Below are 25,626 nucleotides of genomic sequence, written 5' to 3'. Positions count from 1 at the left end.
GCCATGAGGAGGACTGAGGGCTACTCACCGTCCAACGCTATCATCGTTTTGTTTGTCTTGTCAAATCTAATGTTGCCCTTAACATTGCCCACTGAATACAAGAAGTTAGCGGAAATCGAAGTGTGCTAGGCTCCTCTTCAGCAGTGCGTAATGTTGTCTTGCGGTCAATTGATCCAACTGGCAGTGCTAATGGCCTCGCCTGCCAGTAAGTTAATACTCCACAATCAAGAGTGAACCTCAACTGAACACGTGACTTCGTAGTACAGGATGGAATCGCAGGCAACGACATTGCTAACTGATGAAACAGCATGGCTAGAGCTTCGTGGCAATAACACCATCTCAGCGTTAAAGGACGTCCTTACCCGAGCCAAGATTGGCGATATAGACACTAACGCGTATGCGAATGGCATCGTGAGGAATGGCAGCGCGTTGCCACGAATCGGTATTGCCATCTCGGGCGGAGGTTATAGAGCCATTATGAATGGGGCTGGTGCCATTGCCGCTTTCGATAATCGAACCCATGGGTTCCACGGACGGCCATCTGGGCGGTATTCTCCAGGCTACAACGTACCTTAGTGGCCCTTTCTGGGGGTAACTGGCTTGTGGGAAGTCTCTATATGCAGAACTTCACAATGGTAAAGTTCATCTTCTCTACGTCCAGTGGCTTTCTACGAACCCTTTGGCAATTCGATGACTCAATTCTTGGTTTGTTTGAGTTGAACCTCTGCTTACAACGGGCCCGACGAAACGACCCCAATAGTACCGGTAGCCCTAATAGTTGTTATACCAACGCGCAAAGCAAGTGTGACTACCCGTTCCCTATGAAAATTGAATGTTGTGGATGATTAGTAGGTGATCTTAGCTAGGGGGGGAGCACCATGCCGTTTGAAACAAGCAGTATACCACGAGCCACATCACAAACAATACGAAGTCAAAGGGAAAGCCCAAGAACATGTTCCCTAAATGGCGTACAGAAAAAGACGGAGTAGATAATACCGAGACACGTGACGACGATGCCATAGATGATACGTCCATCGATATTCGCCTATGCGATGCCGATAAGGTAAACAAAACGTGAGAGAATCCCTAGGACGATCATAGCGGAGGCAAGCTCGCCGAGACGGAGAAGAACAGAAAATAACTTTAGGTGCAACACCAGATTCTGCTGCCCCATTTTGCAGTAGAATAGGAGTGATAGATTGAAAATACGATGGATGTTGTACATTAGGTTACTTCAATTTGTAACCGTTATGTAGTAGGCATAACTAAATGATTTTGCCGCTTAGATAAAAACGAAAATGCAAAGCGAACCGTGGTGTACTGTACATACTTTTGTGGCGACTGGTGGATTTCTGCATCCAACGTCATCATTACGCAATAGTGTTATTTATCGGTGTTTTCGTTACATCCAGTCCATGTGTCTGACGAGTTGCCATGTCATGTGGCAAACGGTATTGGCCGCCAGAGAGTTGTTGTCGAGAGATAATCGAGAGGTGTGGAATTAAGATTTAGAAGAAAGCCAGCCTGTTCCGACAAAACGTTGAAGGCCCTTCACGGAGGCCTTAAAGCGCCAGAGTTATAATATTGAGTCATTGGCGGCTAACAGCCGTAATTGAGGGTTGTTTGCTCTATTCCCGCCGATTCAGGTACGAGGAGTATAAATTGGGGTACCAAGTAACACTACAATATAATACAATTTATTACGCCCGGCAGCTTATGTTGGCCTGGTAACACTACAGTAGCTGCAAGAACACGCAACCGACAAGCCAATCCTGCATTGTGACGCTTGGCAATCAGAAGGAACACAGTGTAACTGCATTTACTACTCGTATAGATGGTTTCGTCCGCATTTGTAATCACATACTGATATCATGATGGTCACAATGATTTGGGTGGGTCAATGGTGAGAACAATGATTGGAAGAAATAATGAATGTCCCTAGATACAGATGTGTTACCAACAGAAGGCAATTGGTGGCCGCCAAGCTACGGGAGATACAGAAAAAGCAAGTCTTGGAATACTGCTCGTACCATGCACTTCTTACCGGAACGCACCCGTCTTTCTCAAACCCTGTCTCAACAGCGCCTTTATGAAACCCTGAGGGGCGCTCCGCGCTACAAGATCTCATCTTTCTAGGGAAGAGTCCCTGTCATATCGCATATCAGATCATGCTACGTCCAGTAGACGGTATTTGTGCAGTCCTCGGCTGTGCGCAGGACATGGAAAGGTAACAAATCCCTACCACTAGCGCGTGACTGAAAATCTTGAAAACTTACACAGTTTTCCTATCATTCTAGTATTCCGCTTCGAAATCTGGCAAGATGGAAGCATGCCTTCCATTGCTGGGAAGAACATCACAGCAAGCAAAGTCCCTTTGTCCAATTCTGTTCTGTTTGCAATCGCTGGGTGAAGGGCGAATCGGAATGGACTATGCACTGCCAAGATCACATCGCAAACCAACAGTCGCCATTTCCATGTGATCCGATTATTTCACGTAACGCAATTGCTTGTCCTGGCTATTGCCATGTTCATCTGGGAAGCCATGAGTATTCCGCAAACCATCGCTTACAACAATTCTGGGACCAAAGCGGTCGGCAGCGACATGCTTCCGTTTGTGTTTCGGCCTTCATCAAATCTCAGTTTAACCACTCTCAGTTACAGTGTCCGCACCCAGAATGTCCGGTAGTATCAACGTCCCCTGAGGATCTGTGGCTACACTTAGCGGACATTCATAGCACTTCTGGGAAGCCCATAAAGAAGCACAAAACACTCGATGAAGACGGCCTAAGCGGTGACACGATGTCCTCGCCCTTCGAGCGACACTGTGCCCAATCCTCAATTGACAGACAGGTGAAGCCGGTACTCTACGGAAGTTGCAGTCACCTTACGTTTGTTAATTGGGTGTCATCTGAGAGTCTACCAAGAAGTGACGGTCTCGTGGAGGACGATTTTTCGTCTTTATCGGAACTTACCGAGAATGAGAAGATCGGGCATGAAAATGACGGGAGGTCTCGCTCAGATGTCCAATCCTCGCCGTCTTCAACCAGCTTTCCCTATATGCTCTCATCAACTCAAGTGAATGATAAAAGTCTACATCCTCACTTGCGGAGTAACCCGGCGATCAGTTCTGGTCAAGACAAAGAGGCAGGCCAACAACCACCTCAAGACGTCACAGCCTTGTCAGGAACACATGATTTGGCTACATCATCTTCCACTGGGATTGAATCAGTTCCTCAAAGGGGCGGTACTTCATACCCTTCTCTGCTATCTCCTTATAGCATTGACGACATGGCCGACTCTAAGCATCTTAGTTCCAACGAGGCATCAGGCCTCCTGCAGCCTGCCTCGATTGTCAAAGCGGACACATCAAGAGCTCAACTTGACGAAAGCAACGACGATAACTTCGGCAATGCATACGAAGCAAGTAAAAGGCTTCAATTCATTCTGTCGACCTCAGAGAACTCAGATATCGTCGATCCACAGCTTTACATTGACCAGAACTGCGAGGAAGATCTGAGGACTAAAGATGGATATGCGTCTTCATCGCGCCAGAACAGGGTCTCAGCTAGTGAGATTGGCCAACCTACAGCATTAGACCCCGGTGGAGTTATGTGGGAAGTGGATCAATTATTGGTTAAGTGGAAGCAAGGAAGGCTGATTCTGCATCTTATGAAATGGCAAGGCTTTCTAGACGACGCAAATGCGTGGGAGAAGAGAAAGGATATTAGCATTGATTAGGTCAACCAGTTTGACAAAAGGGTTTCTGACGATGGAGGAAATCATAAGGGGGTAGAGCTACTGAGTAAAAGGACGAGACGAAGGCAGGTCGAGTACCTGGTAAAATGGAAAGGCCGCTCAGAGAAAGACAACTCTTGGGAAAAGGAGACAACAATAAGTCGTCACAGAGTACAGGATTACAGGATTATAAGAGGCTCTGCGGTTCCGTAGCTTGATCATGCGCTTCATAAGTGCACACATAATAGATATTAGACTTCGTTGCCAAACGTCTTTTCCTCGTCTTATCTTGGGCTCAGCATTCTACGGTTCTTGACAACAACATTATCCTGCAAGGCCTTAGCGCCATGTTTAAGCCAAATACAGTCAGGCCCCGAAATCGTTTCCTTGTCGTCGCACTCCTCATCGCTTTCTAACACCCTCTGCGTATGCTCCGTACCATCCAGGTCCACCTTAATGGATAACCAAAATTTTGCTCCGCCCACATAAAATCCAAATTTTGATGCGTGCACAAAACACCAGGTCGTCAATTAAAAAGCGAAGCTTTGAAGAGAAACTCTATAAAATTGATCAATTTTTACTCTGTGCGTGGCTTTTTGACCTCCTGACCGCTGCGTGTGCGCTGGCAGTGCTTTGTTACGACCATAAAGTCATCACTTTCGTCCTCTGACCTGACACCCACCTCAATCACCGACTCGACCTCCTCATCCACATCCACCTCTATTTCTGCCTCCTTTGAGTCATGAAGAGATTCTCCAGCCACTAGAGCCTCCGCCAGAGCCATGGATCGTCGGTTCGGGTTTGGTACCGCCTTTCTTTTCTTCCCTCGCCGCAGCTGAGCCATCTGCTCCTCGAAACCAGTAATCCGCGCATTCTGAACGGCCACCTTCATCTCTAAAGCTTCCAACCCCTTTGCGATCTTACTGTACTTCCGCTTGGTCGGACGGCTTCGGTGTTTGGCCATTTCCCTCACTTGCCGACTCGTTTTCGGCGTATCATCTGAGTGCAGTTGAGGAGGGCTTGGCGTCTTTAACTCTTCCAGCAGTTTTTCTTTGTCTGGCTGAATTTCTGGATGTGCTAGAGCTTTGTACTGATTTATTGGCCAATTTTCAGTAAACCTCCAGCCGGATAAGATAATATCTTTCCTCATGCCCGCCTCCCTGGCTTTCGCGTATGCCCGGATAAAGTTGACTTTGTCAACCGGCGCAGAATCGGTCAAACTAGGCAGCTTTTGGAGTTCTTTCCGGTACGCACCTCTGATGACATTAAAAATCCCATTATCTAATGGCTGCAGACCATGGGAACAATGTGCTGGTAAGTAACAGCAGTAGACGTTGTTCAGAAAGCACGTAAGCCATCCACTCGTCCTGACTGCTCGTCAGCGACCCTATAGCGGGTGACTCAGCGGCGAAAACACCGAAATTCTCACCTGCGTATGGCTCCCGTGACCGTCAAGGATAATAAGTATCGCATCCGATGCATCACGAGGCTCCGTTTGTGGTAGATAAACGCCCTTCAACCACTCGAGAGCATTATGATTGTCTGTCCAGCCGTTCGGTGATGTGATGTAGTGCCAGTCCGCTATTAATTCGAATTCGTTAAGGAACCACTGCTTCTGCAGCTCTTTTCCTTTAAAGATAATTCCTAGTTTTAAAGCGCGACCGGTTGCGGTGACAGCCTCAATAAATGAGGTCCAAGTGCGCGACTGGACGCGTTTCAACATCGCCTTCTTCTTCGGGTCAGAGCTCCCGATCACGAGGCTGTCCAGGCCTCATGGACAACCAATTAGTTATGCCCTATAAAAGCCTACAGAGTACTTGCAGAAGACTTACCGAAACCCGCCATTATACCGCCCTCGTCCACGTTAACTGTGTTCTCAGGCTTGATCCAGCCGTACTCGTTCTCCCGGATATCGAAGTACCAATTGACCGCTTTCGGAGTAAAGCCGTCAAACCTGGCGGCTTCTTGACGTTTTCCAATCTTGGTAGATAGTTTTGGGTGACGTTTGACGAACCTGGTGGTCCAGTGCTTGCCTAAAGGTTTGTTATCGCCTTGTTGTTTGAGGATGGCCTCGACACAGGCGCGGAGCTGGCTGTGCGAGGGAGCATAGCCCAGAGACTCTTGTCGCAGCACCCAACGAACAAGCGTCTCGTCCTGGCTCTTTGGAATACGCTGGTGGGCCTGGATACGTTCATTCCTGCTTGCTTGACCGGAAAGTCGTCTCGAAATGGTCCACTGAGGTACTCCACGTTTCTGGGCCGCCTCATTCTGTGAGAGGCCTCTATCGGTGGTGTCGAATATAGCCTCAGCTACGTCATCTTCGGTATAGTTACGGCGAACCATTACGGAAGGAGTTGCGGCGAGTAAATTAGGTAAAAGTTCGGCTTGAGTGGATGGAGTCGCCTAGGGTACATGAGGTGAAATGCGACAAAATTCAAAGGGCTAGAGAACCAGGCTACAGGACGGAACGGGAAAAATTCAAGCCGATATAAGAATTTAATGGAAAAAGTAATATAGTGCAGGTCTTCGTTCGCGAGTATCTTCATGCCTGGCCGAATACAATGCAATTGAAAATTTGGATTTTGTATGGGAGGAGCGAAATTTTAGTTATGCATTAGGTGGGGTTATGCGTTAGGTGGTCCTGGATGGTAAAAGATTCTACTAAAACCTTACTAATAACCTTATATTATAAATCAACTGTCTCGGCAGTATTTATTCATTGTATTGACTGTTAGAAACCTAGGAAAGCCTAGGGTAGCGGAAGAGGAACCCGAGACTGTGTCTATGCTTCAGGAATGACTCAACGGCCTACAGTGGAAGGCAGGCCGATTACAAATTCAATCGTAGATCCTTGCCGATAACCACGTATAAAAATAGTCGAGTCGGCCACACATTTCGTATCGTTCAACAATCATGGCCATCTGCAACAAACCCGCCGCTGGCGTCTCCTTCTTTACCCCAGCTCAACAGCCACCCGCTGGCTCTGCGACCAAGAGGGACTCGGCCCCAACTCTCTTCAAACCCCTACGCATCCGCGGTATCGAGCTTCATAACCGCATTGGAGTCTCTCCTATGGGCATGTACTCAACGAGCCAAGATGGCTGCGCAACAGACTTCCATCTCGTTCATTTAGGCCAATTCGCACTCAAAGGTGCTGCTGCGGTTTTCTTCGGTAGGTGATTCGGCGAAACTAGTTTAGTAATTCATAATTAGATGGAGTATCTGGTATATTTAAAACGTATATATGTCTTCTGATTAGTCATAGGTGGAGAGTAACGGGCATAATGTCGTCTAGTTATTAGTTAATGTGCGGCTTGAGTTTGAGGGGTAGTAAGGAATACCCAGAACCGAGCCCCTACTTTACCCGGAAGGACCAGGCCAGCTAAGCCAGTCAAGGCCTTAAATAGACGCTCTAGCATAGGATATTAGTATGTATGATGTTGAGGAAGGGTAAAAAGAATAGAACCAGTAAGGTCTAAATCAGAAACGAGGGGCTGACAGGTAAGCAATCAACTTAGCCCTTTCCTTTCAGACCCTTTGCCTATTGCCATATTATACACTCTTACCCCTAAAGTCCGCCAAAAGCCACTTTCATGATCTATTCCTATAGCCTTGTTAATGATGATTAAATAAAACCAAGAACCTTACTCTTTGATCACTAGCACTGAATAACAAACGACCATCCAAGTCTCCATCATCTCGCAAACTCCACCTTCGTTTTATTTCTCTTTTCCAAAAGTGCTGTTTTATTCTGAAAACCTGACTATTCTACCAGGCCTTTTCTCTGATTGTATCTCCTTGGTGCGTGGGATAGCCAGCTACTTTTCAACTCAGCTTCTACCACCGGTGCCATGATTACGAAGATTTGGCAACAGGATCTTCAGTGATTTTCGATTAACCCACTACAACATGTATCAACAACACGTACGGTAATGACATGACAGGTACCCGTAGGACTATATATGACAGGTATATGTCGATAATAATCACGAGACCACCACCAGCAGTTCTCAGAATAATGACAACCGCAAGACCACTAATCATAATAGTCATAATTTTAGTCTACTGTAAGTACAGAAGCACAGCCTTATGGGGTTTACTTATGATGGCTAACTATCCGCTTGAACTGTTGCGTTCTCTAGGCAATCTACGGCTTGTCGATCAGCCGTGGGATGGATATTGCAACTATTGTTCACCTGGCTTGTGAGTTACCGTATTGTCTACTCCTATATTTGTAAATAGTATTGTCTTTGGTTACTTAATCTTTACACTATCCTTTTCGGTATTGGCCGCTTCTTAGCCAGCATCAATCCGCTGTTTCACCCCTCTAGTATCTTCCTCCGGCTCTCACTCTGACATGGCGCAAGGAACCAATCCAGCCCAGTGCAAAGCTCTTCAACCTCTATAGTAGCATGCAAAAGATTGAACCTGATTAGCCCAAGGACGACAGCCAAACTGGTCCCCATACACCATCTGATCCATGTACTCATTACAGTTCTTCCCCTTGTAAAGGTTACAGAAGCATCCCCCAACTTGGCACTCTGCGATGTTCATAGCCCTGCCGTAACTATAGTTATAGCAGTTGGTCTTGCCAGAGTATAGGGCGTTAGCCCAAGTGACATCGACCTGGCCAGCATAATTTCTGCACTGGGTGTCGCTATAGTAGTTGATCTGCATTTGCTTGGCAGCGGTAGCCGCAGAGATCAGCGTAGCGAGCACGGAGGCAGTTGAGAAATGCATCTTGAAGTGTGCTATATCTCAGTGAGTTATTAGCACAAGGTATATGCAGATCGAATGAATAGCATGGCGGCTTACAGATGTTTCTGTGCTGAGTATGATTCTTAAAGGTTGTTGACTTTCTGATGCAAGTTTAACCATCCACCGACAGATGAGCAGTTTTATACCTTTGAGACTCAATGCATTTACTCGTCAGACCACGTAAAGTCGTTGATAAAAGTCGGGTCTATCATGATGACAGATGCTGAGGTAATTAGTGACAAACATTCCTAATCCACCTGCATGCAAGGGGAAAAGGCTTAGGATAGGAGCGGACATAGTGAAATCCTTGCTCTACAAGGGTCGAGCGGGCCGCATGCATATACGAGACGCATCTCGGCCCATCTGAGGTGCTTTATTTACCGCGGCCTCTCGGATGTGTAGTCGCCAGCGGTAAAATGTCCAAAGGGATTGGATTATCCGTACAAAAAAGGAATAGCTAAAATAGAGGTGAGATTTCACATCGAAGCTGTTTCCACGTCTGCGGCTGGCTTTGTCGAGAGGATCAAATACTCAACTGACCACCTTTTTCGCACACAGCTACTGAGGGAAAGAGAATTGCAATGATTTGATGAGGCATATTGGGGCAAAGTCATGAATGTCAATTTGACTGCTCTGTGTCAAGCATGACTTGGAAGCAATTCATTCCTCAATGCTGCAGCGTTGGCATCCGAAGACTCAGCCGCGTAATTGATGAGGATGCTTGGTTCACCTTCAGAAAGGCTGCGCGCAACGTATGGCTCGATACCTTTAACAATATCCCCTGGTTAGCTTGAGCTACGTTTTACCATGTAGGCTACCATTCTGTGAACGTACCATGGGCAGAGCCGGTAATAATGACAAGTTTGACTTGGTGCACGTGCTGTTTGTCGTTCATGATAAAATTTGCAGAGGGCTTGTCTGCACAGAGTATGTACAGGGAGCAATGAGATGAACACTGCACAGAAGCATATTGACATATATACAATGACAGAGAGTATCTTTTCCCCCTACTCCTGATGCAGAATAACCCAATGCACAATGCAGTTATACCGACATAGCCTGCGAGCTATATGTCAACTTCCTCTTGGAGTCTGTTTTAGACGGAGAACCCTAGACAGCTGTTATACTCGTCTGAGATCCATACATCGAAACTGCTGTAGGTATTTTAGGCCTGTTGCCAAAGCCTTTGTGGTTCTCCGCTATAGTCACACTTAACTCTGTGTCTTCTTCCCCACTCTGCTCTTGAAGCTGAAAGTATTATCGCCCTTTCCGAGGTGAGGGACCCAGGCCTTTATCCTCACAAGCAGAGGCTTGAGAGTTGGAAGACAAGCGCAAGTGATGGCAGACACGAGTTCTGCGAGGGACCATGAGGCTGCTGTAACGTTCCACCATGTTAGTCTGGTTGAGGGGTGAGATATTGCAGTCGTAATATCGAAACGCCAATTGTACTGGAAACAAAGTGTCAACGAACCGCAGATAGAACATGAGATGCAGGACCCACAAGAAGCCTAGCCCGAAAATACCAGAAAGAAGGAATTTCTGAGAAGGAGGGAGATTGAGTTTCCAGACGATAGGGAGGGGTAAAATCATGATGTTAAAGTCAGAAACTATATTTATGACGCCATTTATATACCATCAAGTGGTTCGGTGAGAAATGCATCTCCCCTTGATTCTCGTATCCCAGACAGCCTGGAGGGGGATGCATTGTAGAGAGACCATAATGGCTTGGGACACACCCCATAATGCCACGATGATGATGACACCCAGGTAGACCAATCGCATGTAAGAGACTGCCATAGTTCGGTAATAATGCAGCAAGAATGTCATCTTTGCCCAGAAAAGAGTAACTACGTAGAACAGGATAGAAATCCAAAAACAATAGGTAAAGGTTAGTCTCCAAAGCAGCATGAATGAAAACCAAGTGTCTTACTCGAAGGTAAAGTTTCATTGTCTCATCAGAAACTGTCCAGTCGTGTCGGCCCAGTCCGTATTGAGTCACTATTATCGACAATGAGTTGCTGCCATATATACAGAATGGGAAAATCGTACTCGCAATCATTGTTGAGCGACATCATATGATGCAGGCCTATGACAGGATCATATTAGACAAAGCTTAAGTATAAACTTATGTTAAATCGGCCTTACCCAGGTGATGACAGCAGCTATATCGTCCAGACCCATTGACCTGATCAGACGACGACACTACAGTCGTAACCCAACCACCAAGACGGCCAGAGACATCAACACCATTGCCACTCGGATCACGATGGCAGCCCTGTTTTCGTTGGCCATAGTGGCTGTTTCTTTGGTGGTGAGTGTCATTGTGATGCGGAATTTAGGAAGGGGTAATAGCCCATGGCCTAGAGCAAACGACTTGATATCTGTCCTGAAGGAGGGGGATTAACACGTTTCGGATCAGTGCCACCCTTAGCCCGAGTGAAGTTTGAGATACATTGACCTGGATGAGGGCGACCCAACATAACGAACGTCACCCTAGTAGTCAGACAGACAGATCTATTACGCCCGGTAGGCCACCGCCCATAGGGCTCTAAAAACTAAAAATACATATATTTCGCCAATTGATGTCTTGGTCTTGCAGAGCCCCTATGTTTCCCGCCTTGTTCTTCTCTGTCTCTTCATTGTTCTCTTTCTAGATCCCCGTATCGGTTAGTGGTAGCAGATCAAGTTGAAGTCCAATTCCTCCAAGTGTTCAGTTTCCTATCTTCGGCGGCTGAAGCAGTGCCTGCTATTGGTTGTACGGGGTGGCTGTTGTTAGTAAGTGAGTTTTCGTAACCGGTGGCTTATTGGTGTTGTTATCATCTCTGTTCCAGGCGACCTGTAGCGATCGCAAATCTGATCGTGGCTCACACCGCTTCTATATTCGGTGCCCATTTCTGTCCATCCGACGCTGCCTTACCTCCCAGGTGAAAGCATAGGCTGCCACGCTTTTCTTCTACACATTGGGACATCATCTCCTTGCGTTGTGCTGTCCATTTTACGCATCGAAAGAGAAAGTGCTCTACCGTTTCTTTTGCCTGCCCGCATGGACATTCATCTGTTGGTGCTGCTCTGATCTGATAGAGATAACCGTTTAGTCGCGCCATTCCGGTTCTGAGCTGTGCTAACACGCTGGCTTCTTTCCACAATACCATGCAGTACCCACCTGCCGGTCATACCCACCTACTGGTCAGCGAAAAAAAGAATTCCCCATACAAAATGTCAAACTTCACTTGCACAGTGCTTGGCCAAAATTGAAGTTATTTACATAGAACAGATTGTGTCTTACTGAGAGTTTCATGTTGTTTTATATTGGAATGTTCATTTGTATTTTGCACAAGCAGTTTGGTCGCATGGTACTAATGTAAAATTTCTCAAATTGTCTCCTTCATCACCCAGCGTCCCCAAAATTTCATCAAACTTTTATCTATAGCAGCTTCCTTTAATCGCCTTGAAAATGCCTCAACAGTCTTATACAAAGAACGATATCATTGAAGCTATACTGGATGTTACAGATAATCACCTCTCGCAGCACCAGGCCGCCACCACTCCGCCCACCCCTCCACACCGCCCCACCTGCGATAGCTTCATTTCCGTTCCAACGCATTATGTAGATTAATTCTCAAGTTATGAAAATAGCTTCAATTTAATTAAGATTTTGGGAATTGACTAAAAAACTCTTGCTCAACCGACTGCTTTTTCCTCCGCTTCGGCGGACGATTTTCCGCCGCGGCTTCGTCATTTAACTTCCAAGTGTTCATCTCGGACCGGTCCCTCGCTATAATAAGATTATCAACGTGAGGAAAAGCCTTGTTCGGGTCCCAATTGACCTTGCAACGGCCTGACGGCTTAAGACCAGCTATTTGAGCTTTCTGTACGGCGATTTTTTGCTCCTGGAAGACTGTAGACGCACCTCTTTGGTCCAGTGACTTTCCTGCCTTCCGTAGGATCATTCTGACGTCCCTTTCAGCATTCCCTGACGACCAATCGACCCGTTGGAGTAGTCTTTCTATATCGCGGCTTGACGAGGGAGTATTGAAGATATCGCGATCGACTTCAACCGTGATTGGTGGTGTTTTGGGAGGCTGAAAAGTCGGTCCGCGACGCTCTTTGGGCTTCAACCTCTTTATAGCTTGATCAACATCAACTGGGTATATCCCTGATGCTCGAAACGCCTGTCGGATGTTCTCTGGACTGAAGGCTTTCTCAGAAGCTATTTTATATGCCTGTACGAAGATGTGTTTCTGTCTATTTGATGTCGCTTCGTAGGTCTCCATTCCAGCTGTCTCTTCTCGATAGTACCTTTTCAACGGGGAAAAAAGACCAAGGTCCAGCGGTTGAGTGATATGTGACGAGTGCGACGGCAGCCAACTAAGCCAGACCTTATTCATCATTGCCTTCTTCATAAAGGCAGGACTTATATGAGTCTTATGTTGATCGAGGACCAATAGTCGCCAGGAAGACGGGTCTTTTGGATGAGTCTCGGGCAGATAAACGTCGTAGAACCACCGTAGCAATATTTCTGTATTAGACCAGCCTTTCTCGCTGCAAGTAAACTTCCAATCCGGTATATCCCTTGGAAAATACTGTCCCTGTAGCGATAATCCTATAAATATTACCGTTGGGGTCAGTCGGCGACCGTCAGCAGATATCGTCTCCAATATCGAGATCCAAGCAGAAGCGTCTGACTGTATCTTCTCTGACGAGCTCGTCAGGACCGTTCTAGCTATTATGCCGGCTATAGTTTCCCCTTCTTGGACTCCAGTCTCGTCGAGGTTGTGCATACGGTCCGTACCAATTGATAAGTCAATAACAAGACGCCTAAGTCCCTTATAATACTCCCTCAGTCCCTCTTCCGTGACAGACTTCTTCCTTGCGACCGAAATAAGTCGTGATGGCTTCAACATAACGCTGTTATGTCGTTTGAAGAATCGGTTTACCCAATTTTTCCCTAGATGACTTCCACAGCCGTTTAATTCGGCAAGATGCTAGGCATATTCATGGATCTCCTTCTTCAATAACGGCTGGGAATACTTTTCCCGTATTAATATAAGGTCGATGAGTTCCTGTTCCTGTTGCGGCGTCAGCGAGAGGTATTTTTGGTGTTGTAAACGCGTCGGTTGTGCGCCACCGATCCGATCCCTGAAAGTCGACCTCGGCACGGTCTCCCACTTAGCTGCACCGCGAACGCCCCTCGTAGAGGCCTCAGAAATTGCTCTGGAAATTCTCAATTCACGATCCATGATAAATGAAGCTATTCTGAAAATTTGAATTTTTTTGATGTATAATTGGCAAAATAAAGTGCACGCATCATCGATAGCTGTTGTGGTGTTGAGACTATCACCAAATGGGCGGAGTGGGGGGGTGGGCGGAATGGTGGTCAGATACGTTAAGAGGCCTACCGTCAAAGTCCGAGGTCACCTAACCTTCCCAGTTGTTATACAAATCCCAAGAGGCTAGGTTAGTTACATGGATACTTCGACAAGAGGCATTGGGCTATGCTCCTTCCCACCGTCAAGTTCGCGCCACCGTAGCTGCCCTGTTGAGACAGGGAGAGGGAATATGACTGGATCAAGCCTGAGAACACGGTTAATGTTGACGAGGGCGGTATCATGGCTGGATTCGGTGAGTACTGACCACTTCTGAAACAAGACTTACCAATAAATTGCAAATCTAGGTTTGGATTTCTTGGTAATTGGCACCAGCGATCCCAGGAGGAAGGCCTTCCTCAAAGGCTTGGAGTCCTGTACTTAGATTAGTTTTATCGAAGCCGCTACTGCAGATAGCCGTCCTTTAAAGCCGGGAATTATCTTCAAGGGCAAAGGAATTTAGAAGCAGTAGTTCATTAATAAGTTTAATAAAATTGCCGACTGGTATTATATCACGTCTGATAACGACTGGATAGACCATTATATCACGCTTAAGTAGCTTAAACAGGTTTATCTGCTCTAAACCTAGCCAGCAGATAAGTCTGATGCAAGGCTTATCATATTAGATGGCCATGGGAGCCATGTATCTGTGGGTATCTTCCTATTCTCGATCAGAAATACCGCTGATTGAAAATCCAGGATGAGTGGATGGCTACGTGCTTTTTGAATAACGTGCATTGCTGTTACCTGCCTGCATATTGCTCTCATGGCCTATAGCCACTGGATAATGGTGTTTTCAACGCAACCAAGGCTGCATATCAAAAAGAGCTCCAAAAACTGGCAAGCATGACGGATTCTGCGCCCATGGAAAAGGTCAACTTCATTAAGGCCTATGCCAAAGCCAGGGAAGTGGGTATGACGAAGAAAGACATCCTTTCAGGCTGGAGAGTAACTGAGAACTGGCCGATTTCAGGACGTAAAGCGCTCATGCATCCTGAGATTCAGCCAGACAAGAAGGAAACGACGCCCGGGTCAGACGGCCACAGAGACGGGCGAGTCGACTCTGATCGTACGCCAACGACCAGCCGCCACATCAGAGATCTGGGGAAGAACAAGAGCCCATCAACAAGAAGGCGCTATTCTGTGATATCGAGAGGGTTTGAAGCTCAAGAGCCAAAGATCGCCTCTCTCAGCACCAGAATAGCCAGCCTGGAGGAGGAAGTTGGCCGGTTGAGCAGAGGCAAGAAGAGGAAGGCGATACCGAATCTTAACAAAAGGTTCATGACATTGGCTGAAGCTCTAGTGGTGGCTGATGACGCTATTTCAGAGCCAAACGAAGCAATTGAAAGGGCAGATGCTGTTGAGGATGTGATCGAGGTAGGAGGGATGGAAGAAGATGAGGAGTCAAATTCGGAGGAGGAAGAATTAACTGTGGTACGCACGCGGGTAGGGCGTGAAGTTAGAAAACCGCGAGAATACTAAAATCCACTTAATTCTAAAACGAAATATGAATATTATTTCACTCTTATTATTTTTTTTTTTTTTTGCCTTTGAGGAACGAAAAGGTTCTTTCTTCCTCGCCCTGCTTACCCGAGCACGGATCGCGGAGTGGTCCGTGCTAGCCAGCTTCACCACAATTTCTGCGCCACAATCACCTTCGCGCCACAGGAATCAAACAGCAAGAACCACCGAAAAAAAAAAAAAAAACCTGGGGGGGAAAAAACTGGGGCCCCAGCTGGATGTGTATCTCTTTGAGTGGCACAAGGCAACAAAAGGTCACTTGACCCACTTGACCCCACGTACCAGAAGGCTACAAAGGCTTTATATGTAAAAGCAGCTATTAGAGCCTGTACTTCTTTGTAGCTTAGCTACTTCTATAAGAGTATAGCCTCTTTTTTCCTGACTTTAACTGGCTATTAGCTTTTTATACTTGTTCTTATTGGTTATTGGTCTTTTGTATACAAGCTGATCCTGTATTGGCTGAATTATCCCTGTCTTGACCGTTTTGTTGCCTTCTGCCACTCAAAGAGATACAGGGTAATCCAGTCAGCAAGACATTGGTTTGTCCTACGACATTCTTAGTGACGTTTGCCGATTTTCTTTTCTTCCTTTTTTGCTAACCAAGGACCCGTTACTTAATACGTCTACTTGAACCTGGTCATGTGACACATAAAGAAAGAAAAAAAAAAAAAACCAGCGATTGAGGACAAGAGCTGTGATTTTCATGCCGACACCAAATCATGGTCCTACAGGAGTCAATTCTTCGTGGATCATTTCCGCACTTTTTGCTCAGGGCATATGACAAATCCACCGCTTGGTCCATGGTTATGAACATGCTGGCTTTCGTTCTTCTTATATCTTATTTCCCACCGGTCGCTTCCTATTTTGACCTCCACGGCGTTGAATGAAAATGGACAGTCTCCCTTCCCTCCACGGTTACACTGCCAAACCATTCTCTTCTTCGCGACCGGGTCTCCTGTGATTCTTGAGAATTTTTGGAATGATCGACAGATACGAATACCGTAGCTTTGTGATCTGGCGAACTCAACGAGCTCTTGTCTCATTTCGTGAAAAGAAGAGTACGTGGTGCCCTCCGGTGGTAGCTTCATGAGTTGCCCTTCCCGTTCGGCTGGTGGTGCGAATGTATCTTGTCTCATTGGCTCGGACTCTGTGAAGTCTCCGTTTCTGTATTAGTCTGGTGCTTAGCTCTACTCCGCACAACGCTTTGCGGTGACATGTCGAATGCTAACCTGCTACCAAGATTGAATCCCTCTCGTGGCCCGCTAGTTCCTGTTGGAGCCGCGGGTCGACAGGCATATATGCACCGTCCCTGATTTCTTTCCCTGTACCATTCATGCCCCTGGTCGAAGAAGGATCTTTTGCGCGCTTGGGTGGCGAGTTGTCCGGACTGCTGCTGAAAGGGTTTCGTCTTTTTGCCAGGTCGACTTTTGCTTTCTGTGGAGAGGACGCCTTCCTCATCACAGTAGCGCCCTCGAGCGTCGCCTTCGATGTGAAGCTGAACTCGTCTACGAGCACAACTAGGATATCTTGCCCAGGTTGAAGCTCCTCCTGTAACAGTGCCGGGTTCAGGACACCAACGATGCTGCCTCTTCCGTACATCCACTTCCCAGATGCGAATCCGCCCTCAGGCAAGCCCTTCATCCAATCGACCCGGCTTTTCCAGGGCTGTTGATCGTGTGGCATGTATGCTAGAATGTGAAACATCTGGCCGCCTCTGAATGTCGGGTCCTTGTCACGGGGTGGTACGAGATAGGTGCTGCATTGGATGAAGCCGCAGCATTTTAGCTGATTGTTACTCAACGATCCAGCCTTGAAACGGAACGCCGTGGTGTCGACAGGTCCGTGGAAGGTAGCGCGCGGTGCTATGGTCGGGAGGCAGTCATTGGCAAGCCTGAGAGGCCTTATCGAGATGCTAAAAAGATGTGTCGGTTAGTATTCTGACCTCTGACTTATGGGCCTGTGTCTCTGCTACATTGGTGCTTTCAAACAGGGCATCGACATACGCTTGAACACACATCTGTCCACGAACCTGGGCCAACTTGGCATATGAGTCTTCCCATCCTCCAATAATGGACTCCTCACCGTCCTCGACTCTACGGCGGAAATATAGCTGATACGGATGGAGCTGGATGTCGAAGAAGAACCACTGGTTTTCCCACTCATCTGCTTGGGGGAAGGGGTACACGTGCATGGAGAGTGGCACGTCGATTCCATCGATCTCATCGAGCACCTCTCCGTGCTCCCCTGCTCCTCCGTCAAAGAAGCTCGCCTTGACGAATTGCAGCCGGACCGCACCGATCAGATTGTGCCCGCGGATAAGCTGCCGGTCGGTGGATGAAGCTATCTCTAAGCCTTCGAGGCTGGAGAAGAATTGCACTCCCAGGGGGCTTAGAGCTGGCTGCCCTGGCGCCGCTCCCGACAAACGAGCCCTTGATTGCCCGTTACTGGAACCTAGACCTTGAGGCATCAGGGATTGAATCTTGCATGGCACGCAACAGTGTTTTGATGAGAAAGTAGTCTGTCAGAATCATCTCTGGATCTTTCGTGAGATGAGCTCGACTTCTTATACGCAAATGGTCCCCACATTCCGACGGGAAAACAGTTCCGAACTTTGTCCAGGGTCTGCTCCAAAAACCTTCACCCCGCACAATTTTCTCTGGTCTCGAGCGATTCATGATGCCATCGCCCGTCAGCCCTTCTGTATATTGCTTTTTATTATCCCACTCACACCAACACTGTTGGCGCCAGCTGGACGCCGCTGACTACGAGATGCGGTCACCTGCCAAGCGTAACATCTTTGAGCGCAACCTCCATGCCGGTTATCGACGGTCTGAACGTCATGCGATATTTCTGTCGCATGGTTCGAGTGGTTGTAATCTTGAAGCGCCCCTCTGGCACCCTCTCCGAAGTTGCCACCTACGGAAAGCTTCAAAGCTTCTACTCCGTGGACCTAAACTACCGCTGCGCAGCGGGTTAGTCCCTTCCTTCAGGTCTCTGCTCCTCTCTCTCAAAGTCTATTGATGGGATGGCAAATGCCTTATTTCGCCCTCTCGACATCTGCGTCGATTGAGGGTGGTGTTTCCTCTTTTTACATCCAAGGTCTCATCCTTTCTACATAATAGTCCGTGTTACTTTTACTCGGATCATGCCTCCACCAGGACGGACTCCCCTTCCGATAGAAGATGTCCGCCAAACTCTGGAGAGGCTAGATCGGCAGCACACTGATACAACGGCTCGCACCCGGCGGACCACCCGGCCGCAGCGGGTCATGGAGTCGGAGCTCCGAAACACGAAGCTCAGAATGCCCTTCGAGGAAATCATCCGTGTATCGGACGACCTGGACCGTAGACGCGCCGAACGTCGGACCGGTGGACCCGGACCCTATCGGCCCCACCAGGCTCGCAGGCGCAGTGGATGGGTCCATACGCGGGTTGCTACCGGACCGACGACTCCTGAGCCAGCCTCTCCTCTCCGGACTCCGCCTTCCCTCAAGCGGCATAGCATACAGCAAGACGTACTTCCGGCCCCGACACCCTCGGACCGAGACCGAAGCCGCCGGAAGAGGCCGAAACTACTGCACGAGGTTACTCAACATCAGCAACTGTCTCTTGACAGAATTCTTCAACACCGGGACTCCTGCTTTCGCGTGAAGGAAGACGTATCGCTAAGGAGATCCTGGTGTAAGGAAGTCCCGCTCGCCCTTCAAGTCGAGACTTCGAGATCGTTCCATGCAGCTTTTGCAGACGAGAGGACACTGCCTATTTCCCATTGCACCTTCTGTTACAGAAAATGCGCGCCAGCCAACATGACTACCATCCAGTGGAGGAGGGACTTGCCCTCCTCGCTCCTACGAGCCACAGTGGCTCTTCAAGAGTGCCAAAAGTGTCTGCCACTGACAGGTGACGCTCAGGTCGATGTTTGCCTCGAATGCCGCGGTAGCTTCGACCGTGGGAAGCTGCCAAAGGCATGCTCCGTCAACAACATGAATATAGGATGTGAGCATCGTTATCCCAAAGAACTCGACGGCCTCTCTCCTCTCGAGGAGAGGCTGATCGCTCTCCAGGCCCCCTTTGGCTATATCACGAAGTTCACTGTTGATAACAAGACGCCGTCGAGTGCGAGTTACAGGAAGCACATCAAGGGCCATATTGTCGTGTTTCCGAATAACGTAGACGACTTGGTCACCACAGTGCTGCCTCACCCGCTTCTTCGGACGATCGAGAACATCCATGTCTCTTGGAGTGGTGCCAAGAGACCCAATCAGGCGGAAGTGGGGTCCCTTCTTCAGGTGCGAAAGTCTCGGGCGACTGCTGCTCTCTTGTGGCTGCAGAAGAACAATCCCCTCTATAGGGGTATCGAGATTAACCTGGATGAGATACATGGCTGGCAGTATGCCGAGGGCTCGGCCGTTCCCGCCGTTCTCATGGAGCGCATGCGAAGAGAGGAACCCTCAGCCGTGGAAAAGACACACACAGACCCCATCGTCCCAAATGTTGATCGCGGATTAGAGGGGACCGGTTTCGCTAGCATTAAAGAGCTTCTCGCGTCCATGCAACCAGATGCCAGCGACGATGCCTCACCACCGGGCGACAGCGAGTTGGTGGAACAGTCCCACCAATCGCCTGAGGATCTACTTACATCTGCCCCTGACCCAGGGAGTGTTCACCACGGCGATGATACCCTGTGCGAGACCTCGGCGTCCGGCATGTTTCCTCTAGACGGACCTGCTACATTCGCTGAAGCTGACAAGCTGTCCTTCTTAGCTGAGGCTTTGCGGACGAGTCCGGGCGGACACGATGATGACGCCGAACCCGTCGGTATGATGGTCCATACGGCGGGTGACCAGCCATTCATCCGGGTCGAGCGTGGCGCGGATTTCGCTGACAGCCTACACGAGGATTTCTTCCCGCGAACCTTTCCGAAACTTTTCCCTTGGGGCAGGGGCGGCCCGAAGGGCCCCAGTCTGCCAGACGGCGATCCACGTGGCGCCTTGGGCTCCGCACAGAGTGGCACCAACCATTCGCTCAACTACTGGACCAAGTACGTGTTGCAGCGGCACAGGGGCCGGTTTGCCGTCCACCCAATCTTTTGTTTCTTGGTCTTCAATATCCTCCTGCGATCCACGAACCGAAGAATCAGCATGGTCCGTCTGGTAAAGGGCTCCTTCGACAGACTGGACCGGGTCTGTAGACGCCTGACGATGGACCGCTTGAAAATAGCACAGGAGGAAATGCAGGACACCAAGACCACGACCGATCCGGATATCTTGTTCTTGCTCCACGAACTGTCCATATTTGGCCACGCGCAGCCGCTCTCCAACGAAACCCGGCTCTTGATGCGGAGGAAGATACAGTCATTGAACATCTGGACAGGTATACCTGCCATCTGGATTACTGTCAATCCCAATGATATCAACAATCCGGTCAAGTTGAAACTCTCCATTCACAGACTTCATGATCGCGATGCAGCCAAGGAGCTTCTGATTGATCTCCGTGGGAGATATGATAGAATTTCTCTTAGCATTATGGATCCGGTCAGCGCTGCCATCTTCTTCCATCGAGAGGTCTCCTTGTTCTTTGAGAAATATGTCAAGACAGGCCAGGAATCAGTTTACGGGAAGATCAGCCATTACTACGCAACAGTTGAGACGAACGACCGAGGTAGTCTCCACCTGCATGGTCTACTCTGGTTGGAGGGTAATATGGAGTTGCCTTCCTTGATCGACGATATGACGAAAAATGAGGAGGGAGAATACCGTGCTCAAGTGGTTCGCTATCTGGACTCTGTATTTAACGAATGTCTGGATGAGGAAGCTGGAAGGGCCGTCCGCAAGGAGAGAAAGCCAATCGACCCGATTGACGAGATCATGAACAACACTGTGACTCTCTCAGGGGCTTTCGACAACGAGTCCAACTTCATTGCCTACTGTTGCCAGGTGCACTCGCATACGTACACCTGTATCAAGTATTCTCTGAAAGCACTCGCTATAGAGGGCGCAGGTCAACACAGAACGACGGCTTGTCGGTTCAAAGCCCCTTGGAAGCTCGTCGAGAACACCGGGTTCACGGAGGACGGTCTGCTCAGCATGAGGCGGAACCATGCGCTCGTCAACCGGTACAACAAAGCAATGGCGGTCGGCCTCCGCCACAATCATGACCTCTCTATGATCTTGACTAAGACGAAGGGATTGGCCATGGTATTCTACATCACAAATTATGCCACCAAATTAGACACGCCCATGTGGAAACGCCTCGTCTTTGCATCTGATGTTCTTCGGCAGCTCCGTGAATCCGCGTCGCTGGGGGGGCCAAGTCTTCCCGAGCAAGATGCCCAGCGTCAGGACGTGGTGAATGAGAGCCGCCAGTTTTTGATGAGGGCAGCGAACCGAATTTTCTCTGAGAGGCAGCTTTCGGCCGTAGAGGTCTGCTACTTTCTGCTCGGCTATCAAACAGACTTTACTAACGTACCAAACTGGTCCTACATCAACCTGACAGCACTTTACTGGACCATCTTCCGACGCTGGCCACACCTCCGTCGCCAGGCTTGTACGCAAATCGACGCCGAAGAGCCATCGGAAACAGTGCAGTTTCGGCGAAACGGCCGGACCTTGCTGTACCTGGACGCCTATGCTTATCGCGGCCCAGTTCTGAGAGATACGTGCCTCTACGACTATATGTCCACGATCATCGTGGAGCGCCGTCGTGGTCGAGATGAGGATGAAGTCCATATTGCGCTACAGGGGCCCCCGGAATGTCACGAATGGATTCAAAAGCTTCGTCAGCCCCCCGGATACGCAGTGCCAGTCTTTCAAGGGTTCATCAGCGACGATCACATGGACGACCACCCAGTGTACTTCAAACGGTATCTTTCCCTGCCTGGTTCACTCGCCCCCGAAGCTGCCCTGATAGTCTGTGTAGGAATTCGGTTCTCCATCTAGCCTTGTTCGTACCATGGGAGAAATTCCTCTCCGAAACCCACCCCGATATCACAGGCATATGGCAAAGTTTCGCAGCTAACCTGTGTCCTCGCTTGGGATCCCACGTCGCGAATATCTCTCTTCTCAGAAAGTCGGCTGAGGATGCTCGTAAGGATGCTCGGCTTTTGGATATCGATGCTGCTCATCATGATGATCCTACCGCTACTGCTACCGGCTCGCCCGTCACACCTCTCATTCCTCAAGACGTTCATGCCGCCCAGACACTTGTCAAGACTATTCTTGATCAAGGCTACCTCGCACCATTCCGCCAGGCTATTCGCCCCGTTCACCGGGACTACTCCTCAGCATTGCATTCTTACCCACTTCCCACAGCCATGGTTTTGCTCGACACAAAGAACCCGATAGAAGAGCGCCGCCCTTTTATCCAACGTCACGACGATTTCTATCAGCAAATTCGCCATCGTCAACACAGCGTCTTAAGCCAATGCTCCGTTCCTTCTGCCGATGACGTTCAGGCTGCGGCGAAGGCCCAGGATCTGCTGCATCTACAGATGCTCAACGAGATGGAGGGTGTTGTGCAAGGTGGCACAACCTCCATTGGGAACGCTAACATTGACGATCTGCTTGTTCGACAATGCGATGCAGACATTCCCATTCCGAGACATTTGGAAACCTCGCAGGCACAGAATCCTCGAATGCTTGTTGAACTGGGTCCCGTCGGAGGTTTCACGGAGCTGGGACTTCAGGCCGCCTCCGCGTATACACTCAACGGTTTGCAGAGTATGGCGCTACAGCTTATTTGTCGGTTCTTGGACAAGTACGTCGACCATCCAGACTCTGCCGGTCAGAACCTTCAATACGTTGGTGGCCCAGGCGGTACTGGGAAGTCCAGGATCGTCGATGCTTTGCGGAACGTATTTGTGGCTAGAGGCCAGCTGCATCAACTCCAGGTGACCGGCACGTCCGGCAGTGCGGCTGCTCAGATCGGCGGGACGACATTTCATTCGGCTTGTGGACTGGATATTCACCATTCTAACGACAGAAGAGAGCCTCCAGTCTTCTCGGAAGCGAAGAAATGGAGGTGGAAGCAGAAGTTGGTACTTGTGATTGACGAAGTCAGCATGCTCGGGGGGTCCACTTTATTCCAGGCCAACTGTCGCCTCCAGGCCCTCCGCGACTGCCCCGATAAGCCGTTTGGCGGTATTCCCGTCGTCCTCCTGATGGGTGATTTCTATCAGTTCGCCCCTGTGCTTGAGAAAAGTCTCCTGGTGGACCAGATGATGAGTCCGACTTACACGACCTCTTCGGGACAGGCAACCATTGCTCACCATCGTGGTCATAACCTGTGGCTGATGTTCAAGACCGTCATCCTTCTCGAGGAGCAAGTCCGCGCCCGGGACGATCCACAGCTGGGCGCTCTCTTGGAAAGAGTACGGGCCGGAACCCAGACTAGGGAGGACTTTGACCTGCTCAACACCAGGCTCGTGGACCGGTCCCAGATCACCTTCAAGGCTGGCTTGCGTGCCATAACACCGCTCAACCGTAACAGATGGGCTCTCAATATGGAAGCCCTGGTAGATTGGGCCCGCTTTCACGCAAAGCATATCTCCATCTTCATCTCGACACACACCTGGCGCAGCCGGACCTTTTTACAGCAGGAGCTAGCCCAGACCATCGAGCAAGGCGACAGCTCCAGCTGTAAGATCCCAGGAGTATTCTTCTACGCCCAGGGCATGCCTGTTGTTGTCAACAAAAATACCTATACCGGCCTGAGAGTTGTGAACGGGGCCGAGTTTACGGCCGTGGACCTCATCCCCGACCCAAACTTCCCAGGCCATTATCTCGCTGACGATGTTACCATACACTTCGGTCCGCCACTAGGCATATTGTTGGAGTCACAAGAGACAAAAGATATAACCATCCCGACACTCCCAGCGGGTACCTTACTCATCCGGCCCATCACGCATGTACTCGATCCAGCCAACTCCTGTTACAAGTTCCTATCCGGGAAATGCACCCGACGCGGACTGCCTGTGGTCCCTGCCTTCGTACTGACCGACTATAAGGCCCAAGGGAAAACGTTTGCCGATGTTCTTTTAGAGCTCCGAGGAAATCGCGTGACAAATGGTCAGCCCTCGAAGTGCGACTTCACTAGTCTCTATGTACAACTTTCTAGGTGCAAGACACTACAGGGCATCAAACTGCTAAATATAGTGCGGCCGCAGGACTTCCTCGGCAACAAGCCAGACCAGGTCATCGTTGACGCCATGAAGAGACTTGCGGATCTAGCGGTAGAAACAAGACGATCGTTTGAAAGCCAGCAATGCTTCACGTAGAACAGCGCGCGAGATATACTTATACCAGCACATACGAGGAACCTATGTCACATACGGCGACTGTACCGCTCGCCAGTCATCCGGGTCATTCTTGCCTCCAGTTCCCCGCCGTAATTTCTTCTGCTCTTTGCAGTAGTCTTTCCACCACTCCTCAAATGCTTGTCTACGATACATATGCGTCGGTGCACCTTCTCCATCTCCGAAGAGATCCAAGATGTGATCACAATACATCCATACACCCTCCAGATGCTGTGGTCGCAACGTCTTCTGATCCTTTCGCGCCACCAGCACCGTGCCGATGTGGGACTGCCAGCTCGGAGGCGCGAACCCGGATTCGGAGTCAATATGGAGATATGTGATGACCTGATTATCCAGATCGGCCCGGTCTGCAGATTGACTGCCGACCCGATGAAAGACTAATGGAACCTCGATGAGTCGCGGGATAGGAGGCACGAAGTTCGAGAAGATGGGGTGATCCGCCTTGACCGATGTCACTGACCAAGGTGCGAATCTGACTCTCTCACCATCGCAACGGACAGTGATGGCTTGGATGGATCCCGGAGTGCTGCCTGTGATTGGATCTGCTGTAGCCGGCGCACTTGATTGTAGTGCTGCTGGAGGGGGAGTTTCTCTTTCTGAATCTGTGTCCAGGTTGTCCCATTTTGAGTAATCAATGGTCATGGTAAACAACTTTATACTTCAATGCAATTCGTAATGCAATTCGATGATATTCGATGATACTCTTGAAGAACACGTAGATGGATAGATGGGCAGATGAGATAGAAATGGTAGAAACGCAAGCATGAAATAGCAATGCTGTCGAAAGCGGGGTCGGAGCCGTAAGCGCCTTTGCGCCGCGTCTAGGACTCAGCTCGTTCCTCAACGGCATTGGCGGAACCCGCAGGGGGCCGGTCTCCTGTGTCATGGTTATGGAATACATCATGGCAGACTAAACTACATAATATCTAACGTT

The 25,626-nt window shown here is 49.2% G+C and overlaps 8 protein-coding genes across 8 annotated transcripts; 4 read left to right on the top strand and 4 right to left on the bottom strand.

Annotated features, from left to right (window-relative positions):
• Positions 1 to 189: 189 nt before the first annotated feature.
• FOXG_19402 (lysophospholipase) lies at positions 190 to 576 on the top strand (the record flags this gene model as incomplete). Its single annotated transcript, XM_018399615.1, has 2 exons — positions 190 to 205; positions 308 to 576. The coding sequence occupies 2 exons, from the start codon at positions 190 to 192 to the stop codon at positions 574 to 576; spliced, it is 285 nt and encodes a 94-aa protein (XP_018242827.1).
• A 1,948-nt stretch (positions 577 to 2,524) lies between these two features.
• Positions 2,525 to 3,738, top strand: FOXG_06808 (uncharacterized protein; the record flags this gene model as incomplete). The annotated part of the gene is made up of 2 exons (XM_018385458.1): positions 2,525 to 2,590; positions 2,656 to 3,738. 2 exons carry the CDS (start codon positions 2,525 to 2,527, stop codon positions 3,736 to 3,738), a joined length of 1,149 nt encoding a protein of 382 aa, XP_018242826.1.
• A 2,910-nt stretch (positions 3,739 to 6,648) lies between these two features.
• On the top strand, positions 6,649 to 7,011 carry FOXG_19401 (oxidoreductase; the record flags this gene model as incomplete). Its single annotated transcript, XM_018399614.1, has 2 exons — positions 6,649 to 6,907; positions 7,001 to 7,011. 2 exons carry the CDS (start codon positions 6,649 to 6,651, stop codon positions 7,009 to 7,011), a joined length of 270 nt encoding a protein of 89 aa, XP_018242825.1.
• A 1,119-nt stretch (positions 7,012 to 8,130) lies between these two features.
• FOXG_06807 (uncharacterized protein) lies at positions 8,131 to 8,475 on the bottom strand (the record flags this gene model as incomplete). Its single annotated transcript, XM_018385457.1, has 1 exon — positions 8,131 to 8,475. The coding sequence occupies one exon, from the start codon at positions 8,473 to 8,475 to the stop codon at positions 8,131 to 8,133; it is 345 nt and encodes a 114-aa protein (XP_018242824.1).
• A 656-nt stretch (positions 8,476 to 9,131) lies between these two features.
• FOXG_19400 (uncharacterized protein) lies at positions 9,132 to 9,388 on the bottom strand (the record flags this gene model as incomplete). Its single annotated transcript, XM_018399613.1, has 2 exons — positions 9,132 to 9,259; positions 9,328 to 9,388. The coding sequence occupies 2 exons, from the start codon at positions 9,386 to 9,388 to the stop codon at positions 9,132 to 9,134; spliced, it is 189 nt and encodes a 62-aa protein (XP_018242823.1).
• Positions 9,389 to 16,604: 7,216 nt separating this feature from the next.
• Positions 16,605 to 17,847, bottom strand: FOXG_06806 (uncharacterized protein; the record flags this gene model as incomplete). Its single annotated transcript, XM_018385456.1, has 2 exons — positions 16,605 to 17,292; positions 17,384 to 17,847. The coding sequence occupies 2 exons, from the start codon at positions 17,845 to 17,847 to the stop codon at positions 16,605 to 16,607; spliced, it is 1,152 nt and encodes a 383-aa protein (XP_018242822.1).
• Positions 17,848 to 18,192: 345 nt separating this feature from the next.
• On the top strand, positions 18,193 to 25,073 carry FOXG_06805 (uncharacterized protein; the record flags this gene model as incomplete). The annotated part of the gene is made up of 4 exons (XM_018385455.1): positions 18,193 to 18,352; positions 18,503 to 22,241; positions 22,445 to 24,608; positions 24,900 to 25,073. 4 exons carry the CDS (start codon positions 18,193 to 18,195, stop codon positions 25,071 to 25,073), a joined length of 6,237 nt encoding a protein of 2,078 aa, XP_018242821.1.
• FOXG_19399 (uncharacterized protein) lies at positions 24,696 to 25,334 on the bottom strand (the record flags this gene model as incomplete). Its single annotated transcript, XM_018399612.1, has 1 exon — positions 24,696 to 25,334. The coding sequence occupies one exon, from the start codon at positions 25,332 to 25,334 to the stop codon at positions 24,696 to 24,698; it is 639 nt and encodes a 212-aa protein (XP_018242820.1).
• Positions 25,335 to 25,626: the final 292 nt, after the last annotated feature.

This window comes from Fusarium oxysporum, chromosome 3 (genome assembly GCF_000149955.1).
Source record: "Fusarium oxysporum f. sp. lycopersici 4287 chromosome 3, whole genome shotgun sequence".
In the NCBI taxonomy this organism is placed as follows: domain Eukaryota; kingdom Fungi; phylum Ascomycota; class Sordariomycetes; order Hypocreales; family Nectriaceae; genus Fusarium; species Fusarium oxysporum.
This window is presented reverse-complemented; position numbering and strand designations above follow the sequence as displayed.